General features: G+C 45.9%; 2 protein-coding genes across 14 annotated transcripts; one reads left to right on the top strand and one right to left on the bottom strand.

Annotated features, from left to right (window-relative positions):
• Nucleotides 1–1366: 1366 nt before the first annotated feature.
• LOC147127063 (inositol monophosphatase 1-like) lies at nucleotides 1367–15495 on the bottom strand. 2 transcript variants are annotated; one of them, XM_086020687.1, is made up of 11 exons: nucleotides 15051–15495; nucleotides 14795–14929; nucleotides 14597–14697; nucleotides 4420–4497; nucleotides 4158–4297; nucleotides 3786–3890; nucleotides 2388–2433; nucleotides 2194–2302; nucleotides 2000–2108; nucleotides 1725–1876; nucleotides 1367–1592 (listed from the first exon to the last, which is right to left on the bottom strand). In XM_086020687.1, exons 2-11 carry the CDS (start codon nucleotides 14814–14816, stop codon nucleotides 1465–1467), a joined length of 990 nt encoding a protein of 329 aa, XP_085876813.1. In that variant the 5' UTR covers nucleotides 14817–14929; nucleotides 15051–15495; the 3' UTR covers nucleotides 1367–1464. The 2 variants fall into 2 exon arrangements, with proteins under 2 accessions (XP_085876813.1, XP_085876815.1); XM_086020689.1 differs by lacking the exons at nucleotides 14597–14697; nucleotides 14795–14929; nucleotides 15051–15495 and adding an exon at nucleotides 4813–4979.
• On the top strand, nucleotides 9476–20457 carry LOC147127062 (ADP-ribosyl cyclase/cyclic ADP-ribose hydrolase 1). Of its 12 annotated transcripts, none has more exons than XM_086020695.1 (13): nucleotides 9476–9767; nucleotides 10936–12298; nucleotides 12423–12701; nucleotides 14337–14725; nucleotides 16481–16858; nucleotides 17263–17389; nucleotides 17566–17769; nucleotides 18381–18493; nucleotides 18584–18666; nucleotides 19290–19375; nucleotides 19462–19554; nucleotides 19837–19923; nucleotides 19990–20457. In XM_086020695.1, the coding sequence occupies exons 5-13, from the start codon at nucleotides 16825–16827 to the stop codon at nucleotides 20069–20071; spliced, it is 909 nt and encodes a 302-aa protein (XP_085876821.1). In that variant the 5' UTR covers nucleotides 9476–9767; nucleotides 10936–12298; nucleotides 12423–12701; nucleotides 14337–14725; nucleotides 16481–16824; the 3' UTR covers nucleotides 20072–20457. The 12 variants fall into 12 exon arrangements, 11 of the variants coding, with proteins under 11 accessions (XP_085876821.1, XP_085876818.1, XP_085876822.1 ...); XM_086020692.1 differs by having other exon boundaries at nucleotides 10936–12353; XM_086020696.1 differs by lacking the exon at nucleotides 10936–12298.
• Nucleotides 20458–20735: the final 278 nt, after the last annotated feature.

Here is a 20735-nt window from a genome sequence, read left to right as displayed (position 1 = left end):
CTGCATATTGTGGGCCTCGTTCATCCACAGCGCATAAAGGTGGCACATAAACACTTTCGGACAAGGCCAAGTAATTGCACTCAGGCAGCGTTGACAGGCCGCCTCGATATTTTCCTCTCATCGCTGATACAATATGCATAATAATACGCATGTCAAGTTCGAATGAAAAAAAAAATGGGAAGTGAAAGTCCACAAGAAGTTGTGGTGCAGATAGAGAGGAAGCAAATGGCTGCAGGTGGGGGCGGTGGGGGTGGGACACAATATGCTGCCCTCATAGCTTCCAATTAATTCCTCATCACTGTTTTGTATGCACACTGAGCAAGTTCCCTCTCAAAATTCCTCTGGTGGCCTCGCACAGACTGCAAGTCCAACACGGGCAAAATGCTTATTATGATGACGCTCCAGTCCTAAATGCTGAAGTCGTGCGTGCGTGCGTGCGTGCGTGCGTGCCGCTCTGACCTTTTTTGGGGCCTTTGGCACACACGAGCACCTTTCTCCTCCTGCAGGCAAAGTCAAAGCACATTTGAAATTGTTGCGCATTGTGTGCCGAGGTCCACAGCCATGTGCTCGCAACTCAGACACGAACCTTCACATCTATTTACATTGCGTTTGCACGGGCAGCAGGCATTCGCTACATTTGGAACAACCTTTCTAGCCAATCAGAAGGCGGAAGGAAGTCACTTCTGGAAAAGACACAATGGTGAACTGAGGCAATCGTACGGAAATATTTGGCCGAATTCTCTCGTAGGAGTTGGTCAACATACAAGCTTGCGAATTCAACCAAAATGTCTGCTTCAAACCAAAACATGCACACTTCCTGTTCGATTCCCGGCACGGGTTCTCGAGACTTTTTGGAGCGTCCACCAAATTTTGTGGCAAGCCCTGAAAGTGGCGGTGGGGCGCACTCACCCAATTAAATTGAAGCTCTCTACCCTGAGTTTCTAAATGTCTCCTTTTCCGTGACCTAAAGGAAGCAAATGCACACACATGTAAGAAAAGCAGGCACGAATGAGCAAGCACCTTCCCTGCACGAGGTGGTAACACGCGCGGTGCTTCCAACTTCTGATGAGCCTGAAATGACTGCGACTCCTCATTGCTGGTGCATTACTGACCTCTGGTGGTCAAGGTGAGCACAAGCAGACAGGAAGCGCACAAAGAGAAACGACGTCATTAGGATCCGTTTGGACAATGTAAACTTACTGCATGGCAACAAAATATTACAACTTAAGTCGCACTGATATATATATATATATATATATACATATATATATATATATATATATATATATATACACACACACACACACACACACACACACACACACATGTATATTTTTTTCCTTAATGAAGATGCCACTAGTAGATGTTGGTTGCATAGCCGTTTTATTGTGGAAAATACAAAAGACAAGGCAGATGGTCTCGTGTGCGTGCGGGCGTGGAAAAACGAGGTGTGCGAGGACCCTCTCACTTCTTGCCGAAATCGGCGTCGTCCCTCTCCACGGGGAATATTTCGATTTCCTTAATGATCCGTTGAGCGATAACGTTGTTGTTTGCCGACACCATCCTCCGGGACATCAAGTCGAATTGCCCCCCTAAATTTTGCCCAGCACAAAGCATCTTTACTATCCAGGTATTTTTTGTTGTTTTCCTCAAAAGAAAGCGCCTTCATGGGGCAGCAAAAAGCATCCCCCCCGACCACCCCCAGCCGCCGCCAGCGTACTCACCGTCCACATCCAGCAGCATTCCGCCGGCTTCTGTCACGATCACCGCGCCCGCCGCGATGTCCCAGCAGTGGATCCCGATCTCAAAGAAGGCCTCCACCGCCCCGCACGCCACCAGGCACATGTTGGTGGCGGCCGTGCCCGAGCCGCGCAGCCTGCGGGCAAAGCGTCAGCGTTAGTGCCGACTGCACGACGGAAGGCGGCGGGGGGAACGAGAACGACAGGACGTGTAATTGCGCCGCCTCGGCAAGGGAGGGCGGCGGCGAGCGCGTACTCACCCGTGCACGGGGATGCGGAGGATCTTTTGCATGGTGGAGAAGATCTTGGTGACCTTTTCGGGGGTCCTGTCGGTGCCGTGCTCGGAGATGATGATGGACTTGTGGATGTCTGGCGAGACAGCGAGCGGGACGGACGCTCAGCGGGCGGGACGGACACTTAGCGGGCGGGCTCGCGAAAGCCGCCGGCGGGTTACCTTTCACGTCCGACACCTGGATGAGCTCGTCGTTGCAGAAAGCTCCTTTGCCCTTCCTGGCTTTGTACATCTTGTCCTCCAAGCAGCTGTACACAACGCCAAATTCCAACTGCGACATTGTCGGGGGGGGGGGAAAGGAAAGGAAACGTTTGAACACAAGCAGCGTGAGGCGTCAATTTCACGTGTGGACTCACCTTCTTTTTGACCGCAAAGGCGATAGACACGGCCACGAATGGGAACCTGCAAACATTTGCCACAAAAGTTGCCAACTTCTATTGTGACCAACAAGTCATGCGTCCAAAAGACAAATCAAAAAGATGATCGAGCGTATCATCGCAGTCACTTTCATCATCTTGAATGCGCAAACTTGTTCAAAGCGTCATGCCGGCAACCTGCCAACCAGGGGCGGAGCCAGAACGTGGCGAATGGGCGGGCCTGGAAAAATCAGGGTGGGCCTGAATATTTCTCTCACTGAGCACAATCCTCCTATCCCGACACATCGAATATTCAAATAAAATGACAAACTGAATAATATGAAGTTCAGACAACCACAATTACGCCATTGGCGATATTCCAAAAACCCAAGCAAACACAGATTCAAAAATAATTTCATAATAATTTAGCCAAAAATTAAAAGTATATATTTTTGGTCATGAATCCCACTGGGTGGGCAGTGTGTCAATCTGGGTGGGCCTGTGCACACCCAGGCCCACCCATAGCTCCGCCCTTGCTGCCAACTTGTTTCCCCGGCTTGGACGTTGACGACGCAAGCGCCAGAGCAGATATGACCTTGACTTGTCTCGACAGCAGAGGGCGATATTGCACAACACGGCGGCCCTTCAGCTGGATGAGAAGGCAACAAGGAAGCCATCCGGCGTTTGCGCTTCATTCCACCAAGACAATACTGTTTAGAAAACAACAGGGTGCATACATGTTTTCCTTTGTTTTTTTTTAAACTGGGTTTATTACCCTTTAATTGACACCATTAATTTGAATAGTACATTTACAGAGCGGTTTGACATTTTTTCATGTATTTAATTGATTCATTACTATCAGGCATGTTGGCCACCTCTTTTTTCAGACCGATATCAGCGCAAGCAGTCACTCTGGAGCACTCGCCGATCCCCGATACCAAGTAACCGACACCACCGGTACTTGAGAAACATAACGTTGCCATCGCCGCAAAGAATTGTCTTTCTTTCGGATGCACGTTGGTTTGCCGACGGCTCACATGGCCGAGCCCGGCGAGGAGGACGACTGCGATGTAAGATCCTTGCGCCTCGAGTAACGGTGGGCGGTATTAGCGGCGTTCGCAAGGACCCGACACCTTTTCATTTTGAAAAGTGGAAACCCAATCTGAGAAAGTTTGACAGGGTCCTGTCTTTCGGGGTAAAATGTCTGCACACAGTTTGGCAAAACTGTGTAGCGGGTGTTGGGCTTGCGAGAAAAAAAAAAGTGGAGTCACCCTTCAGTCCAACACTGATCCTCCTCAGGCGAGGCGGGCACAAATCACTTCGACTCTAAGTGGGCATCCGGCGCAAACGCACGGGCGCGAGACCTTTCAGGCCGAGAGTACAAAGACAAAGCCTTACCCATGGACAAAGTTGGTGGTTCCGTCCACCGGGTCGATGATCCACGTGGGCTTGTCGGTCAAGATGCACGGTTTGCCGTTTGCCACCGACTCCTCGCCGATGAAGCTGCGGCGCAACACACAAGTCAGGACGCCTGAGTCGCTTGCAGCAACCTTGACTACTTTTCACGTCTAAAATGTTCATTTCGCACAATGACCCCCAAAACGTCCATCAAGACTTTTGTTTCCGATGCAGAGCCTTGATAGCGGGAGCGCCAAGCATTCCAAAGCCACTGGTGGCGCAGTCCAAGAGCCCGCTTTAGTTGAAGGCGGCGGCGGCTGTGCTCGCCACCTGCTCAATTACGCCCCCCCCCCCCCCCCCCAGACGGCTCACCTGTAAGTGTCCGGTCCAAACTTGTCTTTGAGCGAGTTGATGATGATCTTCTCCACCCGCTCGTCCGTCTTGGTGACCAGGTCCACCGTGGAGCTTTTTGTCATCACCTTGATTTCGCTCTCGCCGGCTTTACGGATTTCCTGCACGGCGCGCACACAACGACATTGTCTTGCGCGATGACATCACATTTCACTCCTCTTGTTGCAAACACCTGACATTCCCCACCCGCCCCCCGGGTTCTTTTTCACAGGTGCAAACTTACCTCACCAGCTTTCCTCGCCACTTTGACGGCAAAATCGTAGGCCTCCTGCCACGGGTCCTCCATCGCCTGCTGTGCTGTCTTTACACACGCACACGCACACGCACACGCACACACAAAGCAACTTTGTTTCGGTGCGTAAAAGCAACTGCGAGGCACGCAAGCAGCGGCTCGACATTCTGCAAAGGCCCAGGGGGCGGCGGTTTCGCCGTCTTTGGGCCAGACGGAGCCGAGCGCGTGTCACAAAAGAATGACTTATGTAAGCAACATCCCGGGGCAAACTGCCTTCCGTTAGGAGCGGCCAAGCAAACGCAGGACAGGATAACATCAGCGACGGTAGGTTTGTCCTCTTGACTGCGATGCGAGGCAAAAGAACAACAACACGCGGCACCTTACCTTGAGAAGTGATGGGAGCCAGGGACGAGGCGTTGCCGACTTGTGGTGCAGCGTCGTATGAAAAAGCAAAGTTAAAACGCCTAATAGGAGGCTGGGTTGTTCTGTAGCGCTGTCAAAGTAGGAAAAGTACTAGCACCGCCTCACTCACTCGCAAAAGAGAAAAAAAAAAAAAAAAAAAAAAAAAACACGCTCTTCAGGACAACATGCGAGAACATGATGCCACATTTAAATGTAAGCCAGTGGAAAATTTTCCACTGAATCATCAGGCTTAGTGCGCGCAGTTTGGCAGGTTTGGGCCGCAATCTGCACGTGTGTATTCAAATGAAATGGAAAGCAGATGAATCTGGAGGAAAATCAACCTGATGGAGCTTTGCAACGTTTCGTTGTCATCACACCTTACAGGCGTGATTCAAGGCCGGTTCCCTCTGCAGGGAGCACGTCGAAATGTGAAAGTTTGGCGCGCCGCGCCTTCAAACCAGGCTTTTGCCATGCAGGTGTCGCATCAGGTGGGCAGTGTTCTCTTGCTCATTTGGCTGCAATTCCAAATGCTGAAAAACAAGGCAATGGCATCTGTGCAGATGTTTGCAGCCAATCAAAACACCGCCATTATATATATATATATATATATATATATATATACATATATATATACATATATATATATATGATATGTATATGTATATATATATATGATATATATATATATACATCATATATATACACATTATATATATATTATATATATATATACATATATATGTATATATATATATATATCATATATACAGTATATCTATCATGTATATGTGATATATATAATATATATATTATATATATCATATATATGATATTTATATGATATATATATACAGTATATGATATATATACAGTATATGATATATATATATCATATATATATCATATATATATTATATATATCATATATATGATATATATATGTATGATATATATCATATATATGTATGATATATATCATATATATGTATGATATATATCATATATATGTATGATATATATCATATATATATATATCATACATATCATATATATATCATACATATCATACATATATATATATTATCGATTATCTTACCTATACAAAAGGCAAACTATGTTAAACATTAGCGCAATGTGGCTAACTAATCCTGAATAAATGGTTGGGTGGTGTTAGCAAGGATACATACTGCGGTAATCAAATCCCGAGAGTAAGTCGCTCTGGCAACCCCAGATAGGAGGAGCCCAAAGTCACAAACAAACAACCCATTGTTTACCCAATTCAATTCAAGAGAGCATAGCATGGTTCAACTTTTTTTCTTTTTTTTTCTCCAAACAATGAAAAGGCATTCCAGGGGGCTCTAGCCTATGCCCAGCAGCTTTACAAGGCAGTGTGGAACATCAATGAGAGGCTACATTTTTTAAACAATAGAACAAAAAAAGGTCGGATCACTCATCACTGACGAGTCACGCCCGGATTGCTACTTTGAGTCCTCAGACTTGAAGAACACGAGTGATCTAACAAGAGCCATTTTGTCTGACAAGTCTGACAATGGTCCTGGAATTGAACTTGAATGTCAGCACAGTCCCTGCAGGAAGCAGCAACCTTTCCTTTCTCGGACTATTTCTTGGCATACGTAGCTAGTCACTTGAAAAAGAAGTTATTAAAGGCCGGTTGGGGGGGGGGGGGGGGAAAGAAAAAAAAATCATCAGGCTTTTTGCCAGTGAAATTTCCCATGGGAGATGTAAAATTCCAAAAGGGCACAATCATGACGGGCGGAAGGAAGCATTCGATCGATTTGGCAAAGACGTCCAATTGGTTCGTCACGGAGTTCTTTGAAAAACAGTCAAGCAATTTGGAGTCCAAGCAAGCAAAAGTCCAGTCGTAGCCCCCTTCAAACCGCCGCCGCCTTCTTGTGTCGCTCTTCCGTCTGACCGACAGACACCAAAGGGCAGGGGGGTGGGGGAGTCCTCTGGAAAGTTTGACGGATTTTCAGAGGTAGTAGGGAGCAGACGGGAGCAGTAATGTCACGTTTCACACACGAGACTCGAGTCACACGAAGGACTCGATTGTCCCGTCCTGTTGTGTTGAAAGCCTTTGTCGCTGTCATAAAAGCATGCACAGTATTTCACTGAAGTGCGCGCACACCTCACATTTGGAAAAATAGTTGATTCTATCTTTTCATGGGAAATGACACCTTGCTTCAGCTTGTATAACAAAAAAAATAATTGCACACAGCCACATGGGTCCAAACAGCTTACAACAAAAGTGAGCATAAGGCCAAGCCAAAAGTTCGCACCCGCAAATCACGGTACACTCGTTAAAATCATTCAACTTACAGCCTGCAGTAGATTTTTGCGCTGCGCACATCACGGACAAACGGATCGCACACAACTTAGCATGTGCCCACTAAGTTTTAAACGTTAGCATAGTATAGCATTTGACGTCAACGACCACACATTAAAAGGTGTTGGTTTGGTTGTTGGCCACTAGGCTTTTGGACTCCAGAAATGTTGCCAAAATCTGGTGAAAAGTTACGATTTGAAGCATTTGCACAGTCAGCACGGTTTAGTCGCTGAGTGGTAACAGGCCTTTTGGAAATAAAGTTGCTGCCGCTTCCCCACGCGTGGGACAGTGAAGATGTTGGCATTTCAGCTGGAAGCAGAACAATGGTGCGCACTTCCTGGCAGGCGTTGCAGACGCACAGGAACGCACACGCAATAAAATGTTTCTTTTCATCGGCACCACCTTTGAAAATCGCACATGCCCCAACTATGACAGCTACTTTACTTTGTTTGGCAGCGGCAGCCACGCCGAGTCCAAGACAGCGAGGATGGCGTTTGTTTGACGGCCAAGATCCTTTTGCACCTTCACTGAGCATTTTTTTTCTTGCATCATCTTAGCCAAGACAGCGTAGCATGTGTAGTGAGCTTTTTGTGTTGCGATAGCTTTTCTCATGAACGCTTGGGCTAGTTTAGCGTGTCCGGTGGACATGTTTTGCCATGTTGTTAACTGTTAGGCTAGTTTATCGAGCATTTTTTAATCATGTTTTAGCAATGTATGTCAACTCGCAAGAGAGTTTAGCATGCTTTGCCAGCATTTTTTTCCCCCGCATAGCTTAGTGAATTAACTGCGGTTCTAGTTTGGCATGTTTAGTGAACAAGTTTTGTTACAATCAGCATTCTACAACACTCACTGTTAGACTAGTCAAGGATATTAAGCAGGCATTTCTGTCCTGATACCTTAACAAATCATGTTCCAAATCATGTAGCCAATTAACTGTTCTGCTAGTTGAGAGCTTCTTTTTTTTTTTTTTTTTTTTTAATTACGATAGCTTAATGCTACTTTAGCATGTTTGTTGAACATCTTCTTAGTTCTACACCGTTAAGCGCATTTTGCATTTTTTATGACAACAACTTCGCAAACCACATTGACTTTGCAAATGCCTTCTTTTGAATCGCCACAAAGATAGTCAGTCTGTTTTCATAGAGGACTACAGAAGTGGGAGAATGTCACTGTTGATAAGCTGAAATGCTGATGATTTGCACAATTTGAAGTCAAGCAAGGCCTCGGAACGCTCATCATCATCATCATCAATGACCAAAATAGTTGTCCATTTACCAATGAATTGCTGCACCTCTGCCGCTAAGAGGCTAGGTGCTTACAGCAACGTGTTGCCACGGGGGGAAATGTACCAGCGGCTCGCGGCAAGTCTTTTCCGAGAGAGACGTGCAAGGACATGACGGCGGCGGCGGCGGCGGCCGCTCGCTCGCTGCAGGAATGAGCTGACACACCCTGCTAATCGCAGCCACTCAACCGCTGTTATGTAAGGCAACATATCGTTACTATAGCATGCATGATCTGCGTAAGAGGCTCATGTTGACAAGATGACAATGTGGGACCCCATGCCGTGACTGGCCGGGTAGGTCATCGGGTGCACTTTGACAAAAATGCAATTTTCGCTTCAGGATGCGAAACTGGAAGCAATTCTTCCAGCTCGTAAATCGCCACTGACAGCTTGTAGACAACCGCTTCATTTGTCACCACTCCAATCAAGGAGATGTGGCAAAGTCACCGCATCTGCAACCAAAGAAAGCGCGAGCATGCTGGCCAAATGGGCAGCGGAAGCAGTTGAAAAATTGCCCTGAAGTTAGGCAAGCCCCCTCTCTGTCCATTTTGCAAAGCCGTTTGAAGACACATTTCAATTTTGGGGCTTTTGATCTGACGTGAGACCCTTCTGCTGTATTTCGGTGCCTCCTGCATATAGTCATTTGTGTTCTCATTTATTGCTTTCACTTGTTAAAAGCACATTCTTGCCATTTTGTTATGGTCATGTAAAGCGCTTTGTTACAGCTGTAGCTGTTACGAAATACAGTTGTATTGTATTGTTGAGTAGTCTTCATGTTTTATTGATGAAAAACCTGTTACGCAAAAAAAAAAATGGCTGGAATGGATTGAAGGTATTCCAGTTGTCGCAATATTTTGCCCTTTACGAGCAGCGCCTGTGCAGTTAGGGCATCAACACGTGTCGCTATACGTCGCTAGCTCATAATTCAAGCAAACGGCACGCCTGGCTTTGTTTGATTATTTGGCACCTTTGCACGCCAGCATCTCGCAGAGCACATAGCCTTGGGCTTTTTCTTTTTTTTCGGTCCTTCCCCTTTTTTTTTTTTTTTTTCTCTTTTCCTTGGTGAAGGAATGGCGATCGGTCTCCTGATTGCCACGCAAAACATGTAGCGACAAGGGGAGCAGACAGCAGCTTGTGCGCTTTTCGCTTTTGTCCTCAATGCTGCCACTTTGCTGAGGCTGCGTGTGCATCTTCGAGCACGGCCAGACAGTACCTTTCAATTTTGATACGATATCGCCATCGCAGAGAGCCTTCGTTAGGCAAATGGCGTTGCATGGGAAAATCCGGCAAAACGTCTGCAAACGAGGCGAGGTGAGCAGGTCACAACACAGACACCGCGTTTAGGAACCGCCGAAGCACAGATCGTTCACGTCAAAGCAAATTAAAAATGGTAAAATCAATATGTGAATGCCTAGAGCCAATTCAAAGAAAGAAATGTCAGCCCCAAACTAGCCAGGAATCATTCAAATATCTTTGGCACTGGGAAATCAAAAAATATTTGTTGGCCAGTCTTGTCGTCGTCGGCGGCATCTTTGAGCCTTGAGGCCTTAGAGTCGATTGGATGTCGATGGCTTGCTATTATTTGCCACTTGATTTTAGGGGGCAGAAAACAACGATGGCAGGACTGATCATGCGCAACGATGCAGTCGTATGTCGGAGTGTCTCGCATGAACGAGCGGAAGGACGATTGGACGGGAGTGGACGGGCGGAGCGTCAGTGACACGCGTCACGAGTCGACAAGAGCCTGCCAACAATGTGACGATTGCGTAACGTGCCGCCCCTCGTAGCAGCCAGCTGACAAACTCGTGACTAACGCCGGCTCAATTGCACCATATGGAGAAAAGTATTCGCTCACGCCCCCTCCCTCGCTTCAAAGGGACTTTTGTGGGCTCTCCCGAGTGCCCGCCTGCTCATCCGACGTGACTTTTACCGAGCGAGTACGGTACATCTTTCGCTATCTCTTTCTGAGCGGGCGTCTGCGAATGAGCCATTGGGAATCGCGCTGAATTGCGATGTCGCCATTCGACTCGTTTCAATACCCAGCAATGAATTCCTCCGCCCTTGACTCGGCTGGGCAAAGATTTTCAAGCCGCAGGCACAAATTAGTGTTGGCAAAAACGCTAATGATCCGCTCATTTGTTGGCAGCTGCTCTATCTCTTTCAAAGTGTAATTTGGCAAGCCTGGTGATGAAGTGCTGCCTCCTTGGATGAAAATGTCATCAAATCTTAACAGGTGCGCACTTTAGGGGCGGAGGATTATGTTTAAGCAAAGTGCGATTCATTGACAGTCTGGATGAGGCTCTTGAAAAATAGTCACTAGAAGAGTTGGACGCGGCCCTCGCGGCCCGCAAAGGGATGGCTCCGCCCCCGGTCCTCAAACCGCCATTTACGTTGCGACAGAACGACCCAAATGGAGCGATTTCAACCAAAGGGACTTGGAAGCGTTCTGTAATTTCTTTTCCTTTGTGTGTTTTGACAGAAGAATGTTGGAGACCCTTGATTGAGACATCTGGGAACTGTTTAAAATTGTGAAGAAGAAAAAAATTGCTTAATACGCCCGCCTTTAAGCAATACGGATTTGGCTCGGACTTTCAATTCTTCCTCTTTGGGATCGACTCAAGGGGAGAGTGTCGAAAGTTTCGAATGTTGTGAGGGCCACTTTGACATTCTTTACTTTGAATTCATTTCCGATGCCGAAAAGCAATTTGTCATCGGAAGTAAAGATATGCTAAGTTCATCACTGTCATGTGTACTTATTGACAAAAAAAAAAAACAGCTTGCTGGGTAACGCAAAAAGTGCAGAAGGGCAACAGTTGCAGCGGGACACTTAATGAAAGCAAGGAGTGACTTTTCAAAGACTCTTAAAGCTCGTGTTCCATCACCAAGCTGAAAACCTCCAAGACATCTTGGCCTTATCAAACGTCATCTGACAGGAAGCAAAAGCGCAACAACCGGCAAACCAGACGCATCTTGGAAGACAACACGCAAGAGGAGGCAATCATGGGTGGTCAGGGGACTTGGTTTTTTTTCCACAGAAAATCCCCCACTCAAAAAAAGTCAAATAAAGATAAGACGGTGGAAAGTTTTCAAATGAAGATAACTGCTGGCGTTGTCGTCATTTGTGATTGGGAAGGGACCTTTGTTTTTATTTGCCGCCGCTCCCTCGCTTGATTGGCTACATTCCGTCTCACCAAGTCACTCGGCAGGAGCCGGCCTTCCTCGCGCGCATCAAGACGTCTGCTCGGAAAGCCGGCCGATTTCGCCGTTGGTTGGTGGAATCGTCAATACGATGATCAATTTGGAAAAAGACTGGACAGCGGCAGCCCTCCTTCCCGCCACTTTTCCATCCTTTGCGGCTTTTTGGATTAATAAGAGATCCATTTCAAATGCGCTCACGTGGGATTTCAAAGCAGCCGCGCCCCAGCCATCGGCCACACGCAAAGCCACGGCAGGCCTAACAGCAGTGAAATCCCAGCATGCAACGCGGCGCGGAGGAGAAAACATTGGGCCAAATGGAGTGATTTTTAAACAAGAGACCTCTATTGTAAAAGATTACAAAAAAGTGTTGCGAATCCTGCTCTTTCATAAACATTCTGGAAGGCATCTATATGAAGTTATTGTTTTCCCTTTTTCAGCTAATATTCGATATAGGCCCTGAAAGAAGAAAGAACAAAAAAAAAAAAAAAACATACCGCAAAACTGTCCCCATAGTTTTGTCGGCAAAGTGAACTCGACATGTCAGACTGCTTGTTCCGAACAAACATTCCTGCCTGGAGGTCAGAAGAGGAACATGGCCAATAATTCAAAGGAGTGACTGCTGGGCTAATCGACCCCTCGGGCAAGTACGCGGCGCCTTTGGCCCCCTAAGCGACTCAAACTCGCACCTGTTCTGCGCCAGTAAGCACACTTTGTTTTTTTTGTTGAGTTTTAATTTCATTTGATTTTTTTTTTTTTTTTTTTTACGAGATCTGCGCGTCCTCCCTGCCAACGTGGAAGTCTGTGATGCGGCCGGCGAGGCGCCGGGCCACCATCAGCCGGCGGGACATCAGATCAAAGGGCCCACCTGGGCGACACAAGACGACACGATGCACAGCGTCAGCCGTTTGGCTTGCCGGGCGGGGCGCCTCAAGTTGGCAGCATTCGGACTTCCAATTTGAATAAGGCGCCTGGCGTGATGGGTTACGCCGCACGACGCGGTTGACGGCATCCTTGACGCAAACTATTTTAAGGAATCACACACTGAAGGTGGGTCGAAAAAAAAAATTGTCTTCCTACCGGCAGCTCATTCAATCCTGCCAGTGTGCCTAATTTTGTGGCAGCAAGTATCGATGCGACTGGAAAATTTCCTTTTGACGCTTGTCTGCATGAAAGATAAATTACATACCGTAATTTATGCCGGAAAAAAACAAAACATTCAATTTGGGAAATTACTGGTTGAAGCCCATACTGGAAGGGGAAAAAAAAAGAAGCAGTTTTTTTTTTTACTAACATCACACGGAGATGTTAGACAAAGTGGCACCTTTTTTCAAGAGAAAACATTTTTAGGGAAATGGTTGTGGTTTTATTTTTCCATACTTTTAAAGAGCATCGATCTTCTACAATGGGAAAAAGTTATTTGAGGGTAAAAAAAAAAGGAGGTCTTGTCATGTTGTAAGTGATATTGATTTCAATTTTGCATCATTATAGATATTGCAATAACAAATAAAAACACCTTTTCTGCTGCGATTTATCAAGTGCCGTTATAAAAGTGTACCTTGACTGCAGCAGGAGCTTATAATCACGAGCCAACATTTGATGTTGACATGACCAATTCTGAAGCAATGACGACACCACGATTCATGTCCGTCGACGTCAGTTGTGCAAAAAAGGTGCGCGTCGTTTCCTGCGTTCCGCTGCCCGTGTACTTTGAGGACATTGCGCAACAGCACAGGACGTCAATGTTAGCAACCATCCGAGGCCGCATTGCTCAAACATTTCACCACCTCCCAACTTCCCGTCTTGACAAATCCCCCTTTGTCGACGCTTGCCCAAACTCGCCCCTTGAATCAAGTGACGACATGACAGGCCTGCGAGAATCGCTAACTAACAGCAAGAAGAGGCAAAGAAGGCCCCAAACTAAACTCCAGCCATTTTCACTGCGCCCGCAGACGTGTCACACGCTGCTCCACCTGGGTTCATGTAACAGCATCATTTCCGCAACATCTCTGCTCGTTTCCGTGAGCCCGTCTATGGCATTTCGTGTGCTGTGTTAGCATTAAGCTGGCGAACTTTTGTTTTGGTTGAACATTTTGCGCTCCATTTTTAAAATAACCAACGTTGAAGGTGAAGTGTCACTTTTACAGGGAGTGAGACAGAAAGAGAAGCAAATCAAGACAAACGTATGTGCAACTGTCACTTCAGGTGACGACCTGACTTACAGTACAAGACTTCTGCACAATGTCAGCGTCGGCAGTTACGACTCATAACTCCACAAGGTTGTCATTCAAATCTTTTTCAAAGGGTTCCCCAAAAAAGTATTTTAGCGGAAATGTTGAGAAAGCAGCTACATTGTCACTCAAAATCAAATTCTGCTCGTTTGTCAATGAATACATGTTTTATATTCAAATCAGACTTTTGGTTTGTTTTCTTCCTGGGGGGCATTGCAAAAATGTGGCGTGAGAAGACTTCTGTTGATGCTCAGTAAACAGCACACAAGTTGACTTCAAATGTTGCAACCAGCCAAAGGGACGTCAGACGCAAACGAGCCGATGGCGACAATCGAAATATACCACGTCCGCTTTGAAATTCACGAAATGAATGTATAAATCCATTTTGAAATAAACAGTAACTAAAGAAGTTGCATAAACAGACACATTGCTCCACCTTGGGTTTGGTTATCAGTTCGTTCTGGTTGCTGGTGAGCCCCAAACATCCTGATTGTGTCATGCCAAAAACGGACATTGACTACATGCGACTAAAGTCAGGCCAATGTGGATCTGCTTGAAAACGCCAAGCATTCTTCCTTTGCCCTCGCCTCAGCCCTCCCCAAAGTTAAGTACACGGCACTTGAGTGTTTTGTTTTGTTTTGTTTTGTTTTGTTTTTTGGGGGGCACGATCCTGGTTGCTGCCACCCAAGCGGTCGTGAAAGAAAAGGTGATTACCCGTGGACGGGGATGGCGAGGATGCTCCTGTGGTTGGCCATCATGACGTCCAAACGCCGCGGGTCCGTTTTGAAGGGTCAGCGCCAGGCAGCGGCTCAGATCTGTCACAAGTGCACCAGAGAGGAGCAGGTGAGGCCGGCTGTCGAGATGCGGGCGCCACCTGCTGGCCAGACGCGGAAAACGCCAGCCCTCCCTCACCTTTCGAATAGCTGCATTTCATGAACTCGCCTTGCCAGGCCGTTTGGCCACCTCGACACAGGGCTCCATACACTCCTGCCAAGGGTCACTCGTCGCTGACACAGGAAAATGAAGCGAGTCCAGCCGCAAATGCTCCTGAAAGACGAAAAACGAAAAGTGTGTCTCGGCGTCACGTGACGATCAGCTGTGATCAGAACATGTTGGCACGCGCGGGGTGGTTAAGAAAGCATCCGATATTATATCAGAGCCGGCAAACCTGTCGGGTTAGTGGTTGTCACAACACACGATCCGATGCCTGCGGGGATGCATCACGTTGAATGTGAGCCCGGCGGGAACCTCAGCTAAATTAACGTTTGGAGCGTTGAGAGGGGTCGTTTATAATGAACCTCAAGACACTTCCATCTCGCCCCCCGTTTATGTAGTTAAGGACGTCGTTCAAAGTCTAATATTGAAAGTTTTAGAGGAGCTTTATAAAAAATTAAAATAAAAAGTCATTTGGCTATGACACTTTGACAGCTTCCGCGTTAGCCCCCGCGCGTGCTCCGATTGGCCAGCTTCAACGGTTCATAAAATCGGCATTAATCATTATACTAGCTAGCAGAGAGGTAAATGGTTGAATGGGGGACGAAGCAGACGCGTGAAGGCTTTAAAACTAGCACAATAATTACAGCCATTGAATGAATCGCCACATGATACGTTTCTGCGAGTCACTCCTCGGCGAAGCTATGCTTGGTCCGGTTGTGTCACGTGCTTTCGATTATGCGAATTCATTGGATAGGGCGCTGTCAACGGTCCCGTTTGTCATTTTAGTCGTGTTACTTGTATAGAGTATTCACGCCGTAATGTATACACACACACGCACACAAAATCTGCATAAACGTCTTAAAGTGTCACATAGGATTATGAAAGATAATGTTCAGAGTTGTTTCTCAAAAACATTACTACGGCAATTTACTTGCGTCTTTTCGTTCTGATTGGTCAGTTTGTGTCACATGATGTAGCTGAGACATTTTCATAGGCGAGAACGCTGTCAACGTTCCACTTTTTTCCCGTTTTATATCAAATTTAAGTAGTAAGTGTTCCAAAAGGGCATAAACTTTCGCATAAGATTACTTAAAATCATTCTGAATACTTTCTTTTTTCCAATTATACCGCTTCCGCTTGAGATGAGCACTTTGATTGGTCAGTTTGTGTTACGTGAGTTTGATTTGACATTTCCACCGGTTAGAACATTGTCTCAACTTTTTTTCCGTTTGAAGACCGATTGCAAAGTTAGTGAGAGTTCATAGAGCATGCCTTAAAATACTAACAAAAATATATACACTTGTTTTCAATACAAGGCACATTGAGTACAGTGATCAATGTTTTATCATTCGTTACTTTTTCTAGCCGCAAGAGGGCAGCAACACATGGTGGTGTCCAACATGGTTCAAACTGTATTTCTGCACCACAATTGAGTAGATCAAACACTGACTTTATTAAAGTCCCCCATTTGGATTTATACGCTTTATGTAAAGCTGTGCTAATGAAACCCCTTGGATTCCACTAAATAACTTTTTCTCTCTCTCTCTCTCGAATGCTCTTTCTGCGACATACAGTATGAAAAGTCAGTTTATCCAATGACAGCAATGACAAATTCTCTTGCTCGCGCTCGCCCAGCTGACATGCCTCCTTTCAAACAAACAGCCCAGGCGTTGTGTTTGGAAATTGGTCATGCCACCATAATGGGAGTCACGCGGAGGCCCAACATGCAAGCGAGCCTTGGAGGAAAACATCTGTCCTGCGCGCGGGAAAGTTTCTGCAAGAAGACGCTCTTTGGGACCATGCAAGCCGTTGAGCATCCCCAAGTGACGGCATAATAATGGAGAGCATGTGCTTTTCCTCAGCCAATTAGCCCGCGCGCAAAGTATCAGGCAGGCAAAGGCTTGGCGTCACTTGACTTGTGTTTTGTCTTCTTTGTGAAACGGATCATCTTTGGTGGTTGGCGGTTACAAAACGCGATCGCTCGGAGGGCAAAGCAGAGGGTTACCATGGCGACCAACTTCGGAACCAGTTTGGCCGCATGTAAGTTCTTCTGTTGTTGTTTTTTTTAAATATATTTCCATATTTCTACAGCAAAACAAGTGCTACCTTGACCTGACTTGTGCAGCTGTTTTTCCAAATGTTTCATTTGTAATCATGACTGCGTGCTGAGAGGAAAAAGCAGATGATATCCTTTGCATTACAACCTGAAATCACAGGAAAATGTATTTATGAGCAAATGACAACATAAGACAAATATAATCACACACATGCCCCTCCCCCCCCCCCCCCCCAAAAAAAATCGGCCGATTTCTTTTCGATTTTTCCCTTCATGTCTTTATTGTTGTATGCGCTACCTTGAGCAAAATAGCATTCCTTTTGTTCCTGATACATGTTTTGAACGATTGGTCCGTTGCATTTGCTAACTGTCAAGGTGTTGATGTCAGCAGGTGTGCTGGTGCTTTGCATGTGCGCGGCGCCACTGCCAGCCCATTTGGGCACCACGCCCAACATTAAGCACATCGTGATGGGCAGGTGCTTCAATTACATCACACTGGTCAACCCCGACATCAGGTAACCAGCACCCAAACCACCTCCAGCCCTTACAGCAAATTTGCCAATTGTGTCGTCACTTCTCTCTCGACTTGTATTTTGTGGTTATTGTTGTGATCACGTTCGTGGCTGTTCTCATTTGTTTGATTGCTTGCATGTTCATCGCAAGGCGCTAATTTGCGTGCGCGCGCGCGCAGGTCTGACTGCGAGGAGATCTGGCGAGCGTTCGAGGAGGCGGTGTTGCGGCAGGCCTCGTGCCACGCGGCCGCCGAGCACTACCGCCGCATGTTCCGAGCCATGCCGCAAACGGGGGCCTGCGACCGGGTAACCCACAAAAGTCCTCATTCACACAAACGCCACCGGCAACTAACAGACTACAAACACTCGAGTACATTCGTCAGGTATTTGTACTTGGCTTGAGTTTCCCAATTTTCTTTACTCCGTAACTTTGGAGACAGATCTCTTATTACTTTGGCAAAATAGGCTTGTTACTTTTTCAGTCGCAATGTAAAAAAGGCGTAGATAGCAGGCGCTAAGGAACTATGTTGAAGTGAGTTGAACTTGAGGAGGTTTGCTGAGGCTAAAGTAGAGCTTTGCTGCCATTTTGTGGCCTCTTGGCACCAAGGAACTATATTGAGGTGAGTTGACAAGCTTCATTCAGACAAAATTAGTGCTTTGCCGGCATCCTCTAGCCTCTTGGTGTCAGGGAATTATGTCGAACTGAGTTGAGGGTTTTCATTTAGACAAAAGTAATGCTTTCCATCATCTTGCTGAAGAGGAACTATACTGGAGTGAGTTGAGGAGTTTGACCGAGACAAAAGTAGTGCTTTACCCCATGGGGCACCAAGAAATTGTCTTGAAGTGAGTTGAGCACTTTCATTTTGACAAAAGTGGTGCTTTGCTGCCATCTTTATATGTAATTATCAAATATTTATGAATCAAACATCAATATTTTTCCACCTATGAATAATGTGTAAAAATGGCTCCGATTGTTGTTTTTGTTTTTTCTCAGTTCCTGTTGTGGAGCAAGACGAGGACTCTGGTTCAGGACTACGCGGCGGTGGCGCGTCATTTGTGGACGCTGGAGGACACGTTGGCGGGCTACATGTTTAACGACCTCATCTGGTGCGGCCAACAGGAAGACTCGGGTACGCCACTCGTTGTGGCGCCGCCGCCAATCGCAGCGGCGGGCTGTCTCACTGCCAATCGTTTCAGATTTCGATTTCGGATCATGTCCCGAGTGGTCGGCGTGTTTACATCATCCCGTGCACTCCTTGTGGAGGCAAGCCTCCAAAAATGTGAGTTTTGCACCAGCGAGCGAGTTCTGTACCATCCAAAAAATGTCTTGGAGAGAAGTCGTCATCTTCAACCTGATTTTTGGCATTTTTGACGTTTTATCCGTCATCTTGGAAAATAACCAACAACTTTTCTGAGCTGATTTCCCTTTGAAAAAAAATACATTGGCAATCTTTCAAGAATAAAGTCATGTTTTTTTTAATTTTTTTTTTTTTCATAATTTATGAAATTCACAATTTTCAGAGCATGGTTTTTTTTTTTTTTTTTTCCAGAAGTCCAAACAAAGATTTTGTTTTTTCAAAGATTGGTAATTAAATGAGAACAAAATCATAGTTTTGCACCAAAAAGGTCATATTTGTCTGTGGATGTTTATTTTTGGAGTAAACACATGGTAATCTCACAATAATATCATCATAAAAGTGCTTTAGTCCTATGCAAATAAAGTCTTTTTCAAGATTTTTCTCTCTGAGAAAGGATTAGTCATTTTCCGAGACGGGGGTGAGGGCGAAATCGTGAAAAAGTCCCAACGTTGCAAGAGCTGCCGTGCTTCCTCAAGACATTATTTTCCGGCGTATTGTTTTTGTTTTGTTTTCCTGAGAATCTTTGTTGTGCTTTCCTTGTGCCGTTTGTTTGTGAGTTCGCGGAGATGGCGTGCGGCAACGTGACTGTGCTGCTCAACGGCTCCATTGTGAAGGCCTTCAACAGGAACAGGTGCCGCCTTGATTTCAACTCACTTCTCACTCGCGCTTGATTTCCCAGTCGGACTTCTTCTTCTTCTTCTTTTGCCCGTCTTGCAGCATGTTTGGAAGTGTGGAGCTGGACGGTCTGAATCCGCAAAGGGTCCACTATGTCAACATCAAAGTGGTGACCAATCTGGATGGCCCCTTTATGTGAGCAAATTCAAAGCATATTGACGAGACGATTTAATAAGTTCCGTTTTTCTTATGACACGTGTCGGCTTCATGAAGACAAAACACAACTCGTGTATAAACCGGAGTAGCGGAGTACAACAATACTCACAGGCGTTTATTCTTTATCCTCTGCAAAGAACGGCTAATATTACCACTGCACCGAGAAGCCAAGAGAGGAGCTGAACCTCGAGTACAAATGCTGCAAATGTGGAACACCAAGTTCCAGGATTGAAGGCTCTTCTTGCGGTTTTCCGTGCACAGAGAATCCTGCGGCAAGGGCTCCATCGCTGAGTTGATCCACATCCTGCAGACCAGAGGATTCCGCTGGACCTGCTCGGATAACGACCGGTAAGCCAGCGCCACGCTGCTGTGGCTCCGACTTTCCCGGCCTAACTCAGAAAAATGCGTCCGCAGCATCCTGACCACCCTTCAGTGCGTCCACAAGCCGGAACACTCGGCGTGTCGGACCTGCGCCGACAGCCAGCCGCTCAATTGACAAATTTGGGTGCTCTAAGACAAACTTCGGGTCGGTCATAATGACTGTTTCTATGAAAATCTGACAGTAAAGTTTTTTATTTTTTTTTAATTTTACAAAAAAGAATCAGGTTCTGACAATCATCAAGTCGGATGTTTTTTAAAAGATTGAGAATGAAGCTGAATTTTTACAAGGAAAAAGCTGGTGATTTTTCAAAAGTCTTTTGTTTTTTCTGAAAAAAAGTTGTGCTTTTTAAATTTTGCTAAAAGTCATGTTCTGACAATAATAGCAGATGATTTCGAGTATAACGTGGAATAATTGCAACAAAGGTCGCGTTTTAAAAAATCTTTTCTATTCAGAAGAAAAAAGAGAATAAAGTTTTGCAGACTCGTGCTTACAACGATGAAGTTGGATGTTTTGGGTATTTTTTTAGAAAAGATTTTTGAGAATACATTTCAAGTGATTAATTTTAATCAACGAAAATCCACAAAGTAGTAACCAATTTTTTCAAATATGTATTTATTTTATATATTTTTTTAAGCTTCATGCCTATAAATACCAACATATGCATGTGAGGTGCAGGTATTATTTTTGTCCACTTGGTGTCGCCAGCCTCACATTTCATACACTCGTCTCTTTGAACTTGAAGGTGTGCGTGCCTGCTGTGTGCCTTTCAAAGGCGGCC

This window comes from Filicampus tigris, chromosome 21, assembly GCF_054856515.1.
Source record: "Filicampus tigris isolate MCC_2025a chromosome 21, RoL_Ftig_1.0, whole genome shotgun sequence".
NCBI classification, from domain to species: domain Eukaryota; kingdom Metazoa; phylum Chordata; class Actinopteri; order Syngnathiformes; family Syngnathidae; genus Filicampus; species Filicampus tigris.
This window is presented reverse-complemented; position numbering and strand designations above follow the sequence as displayed.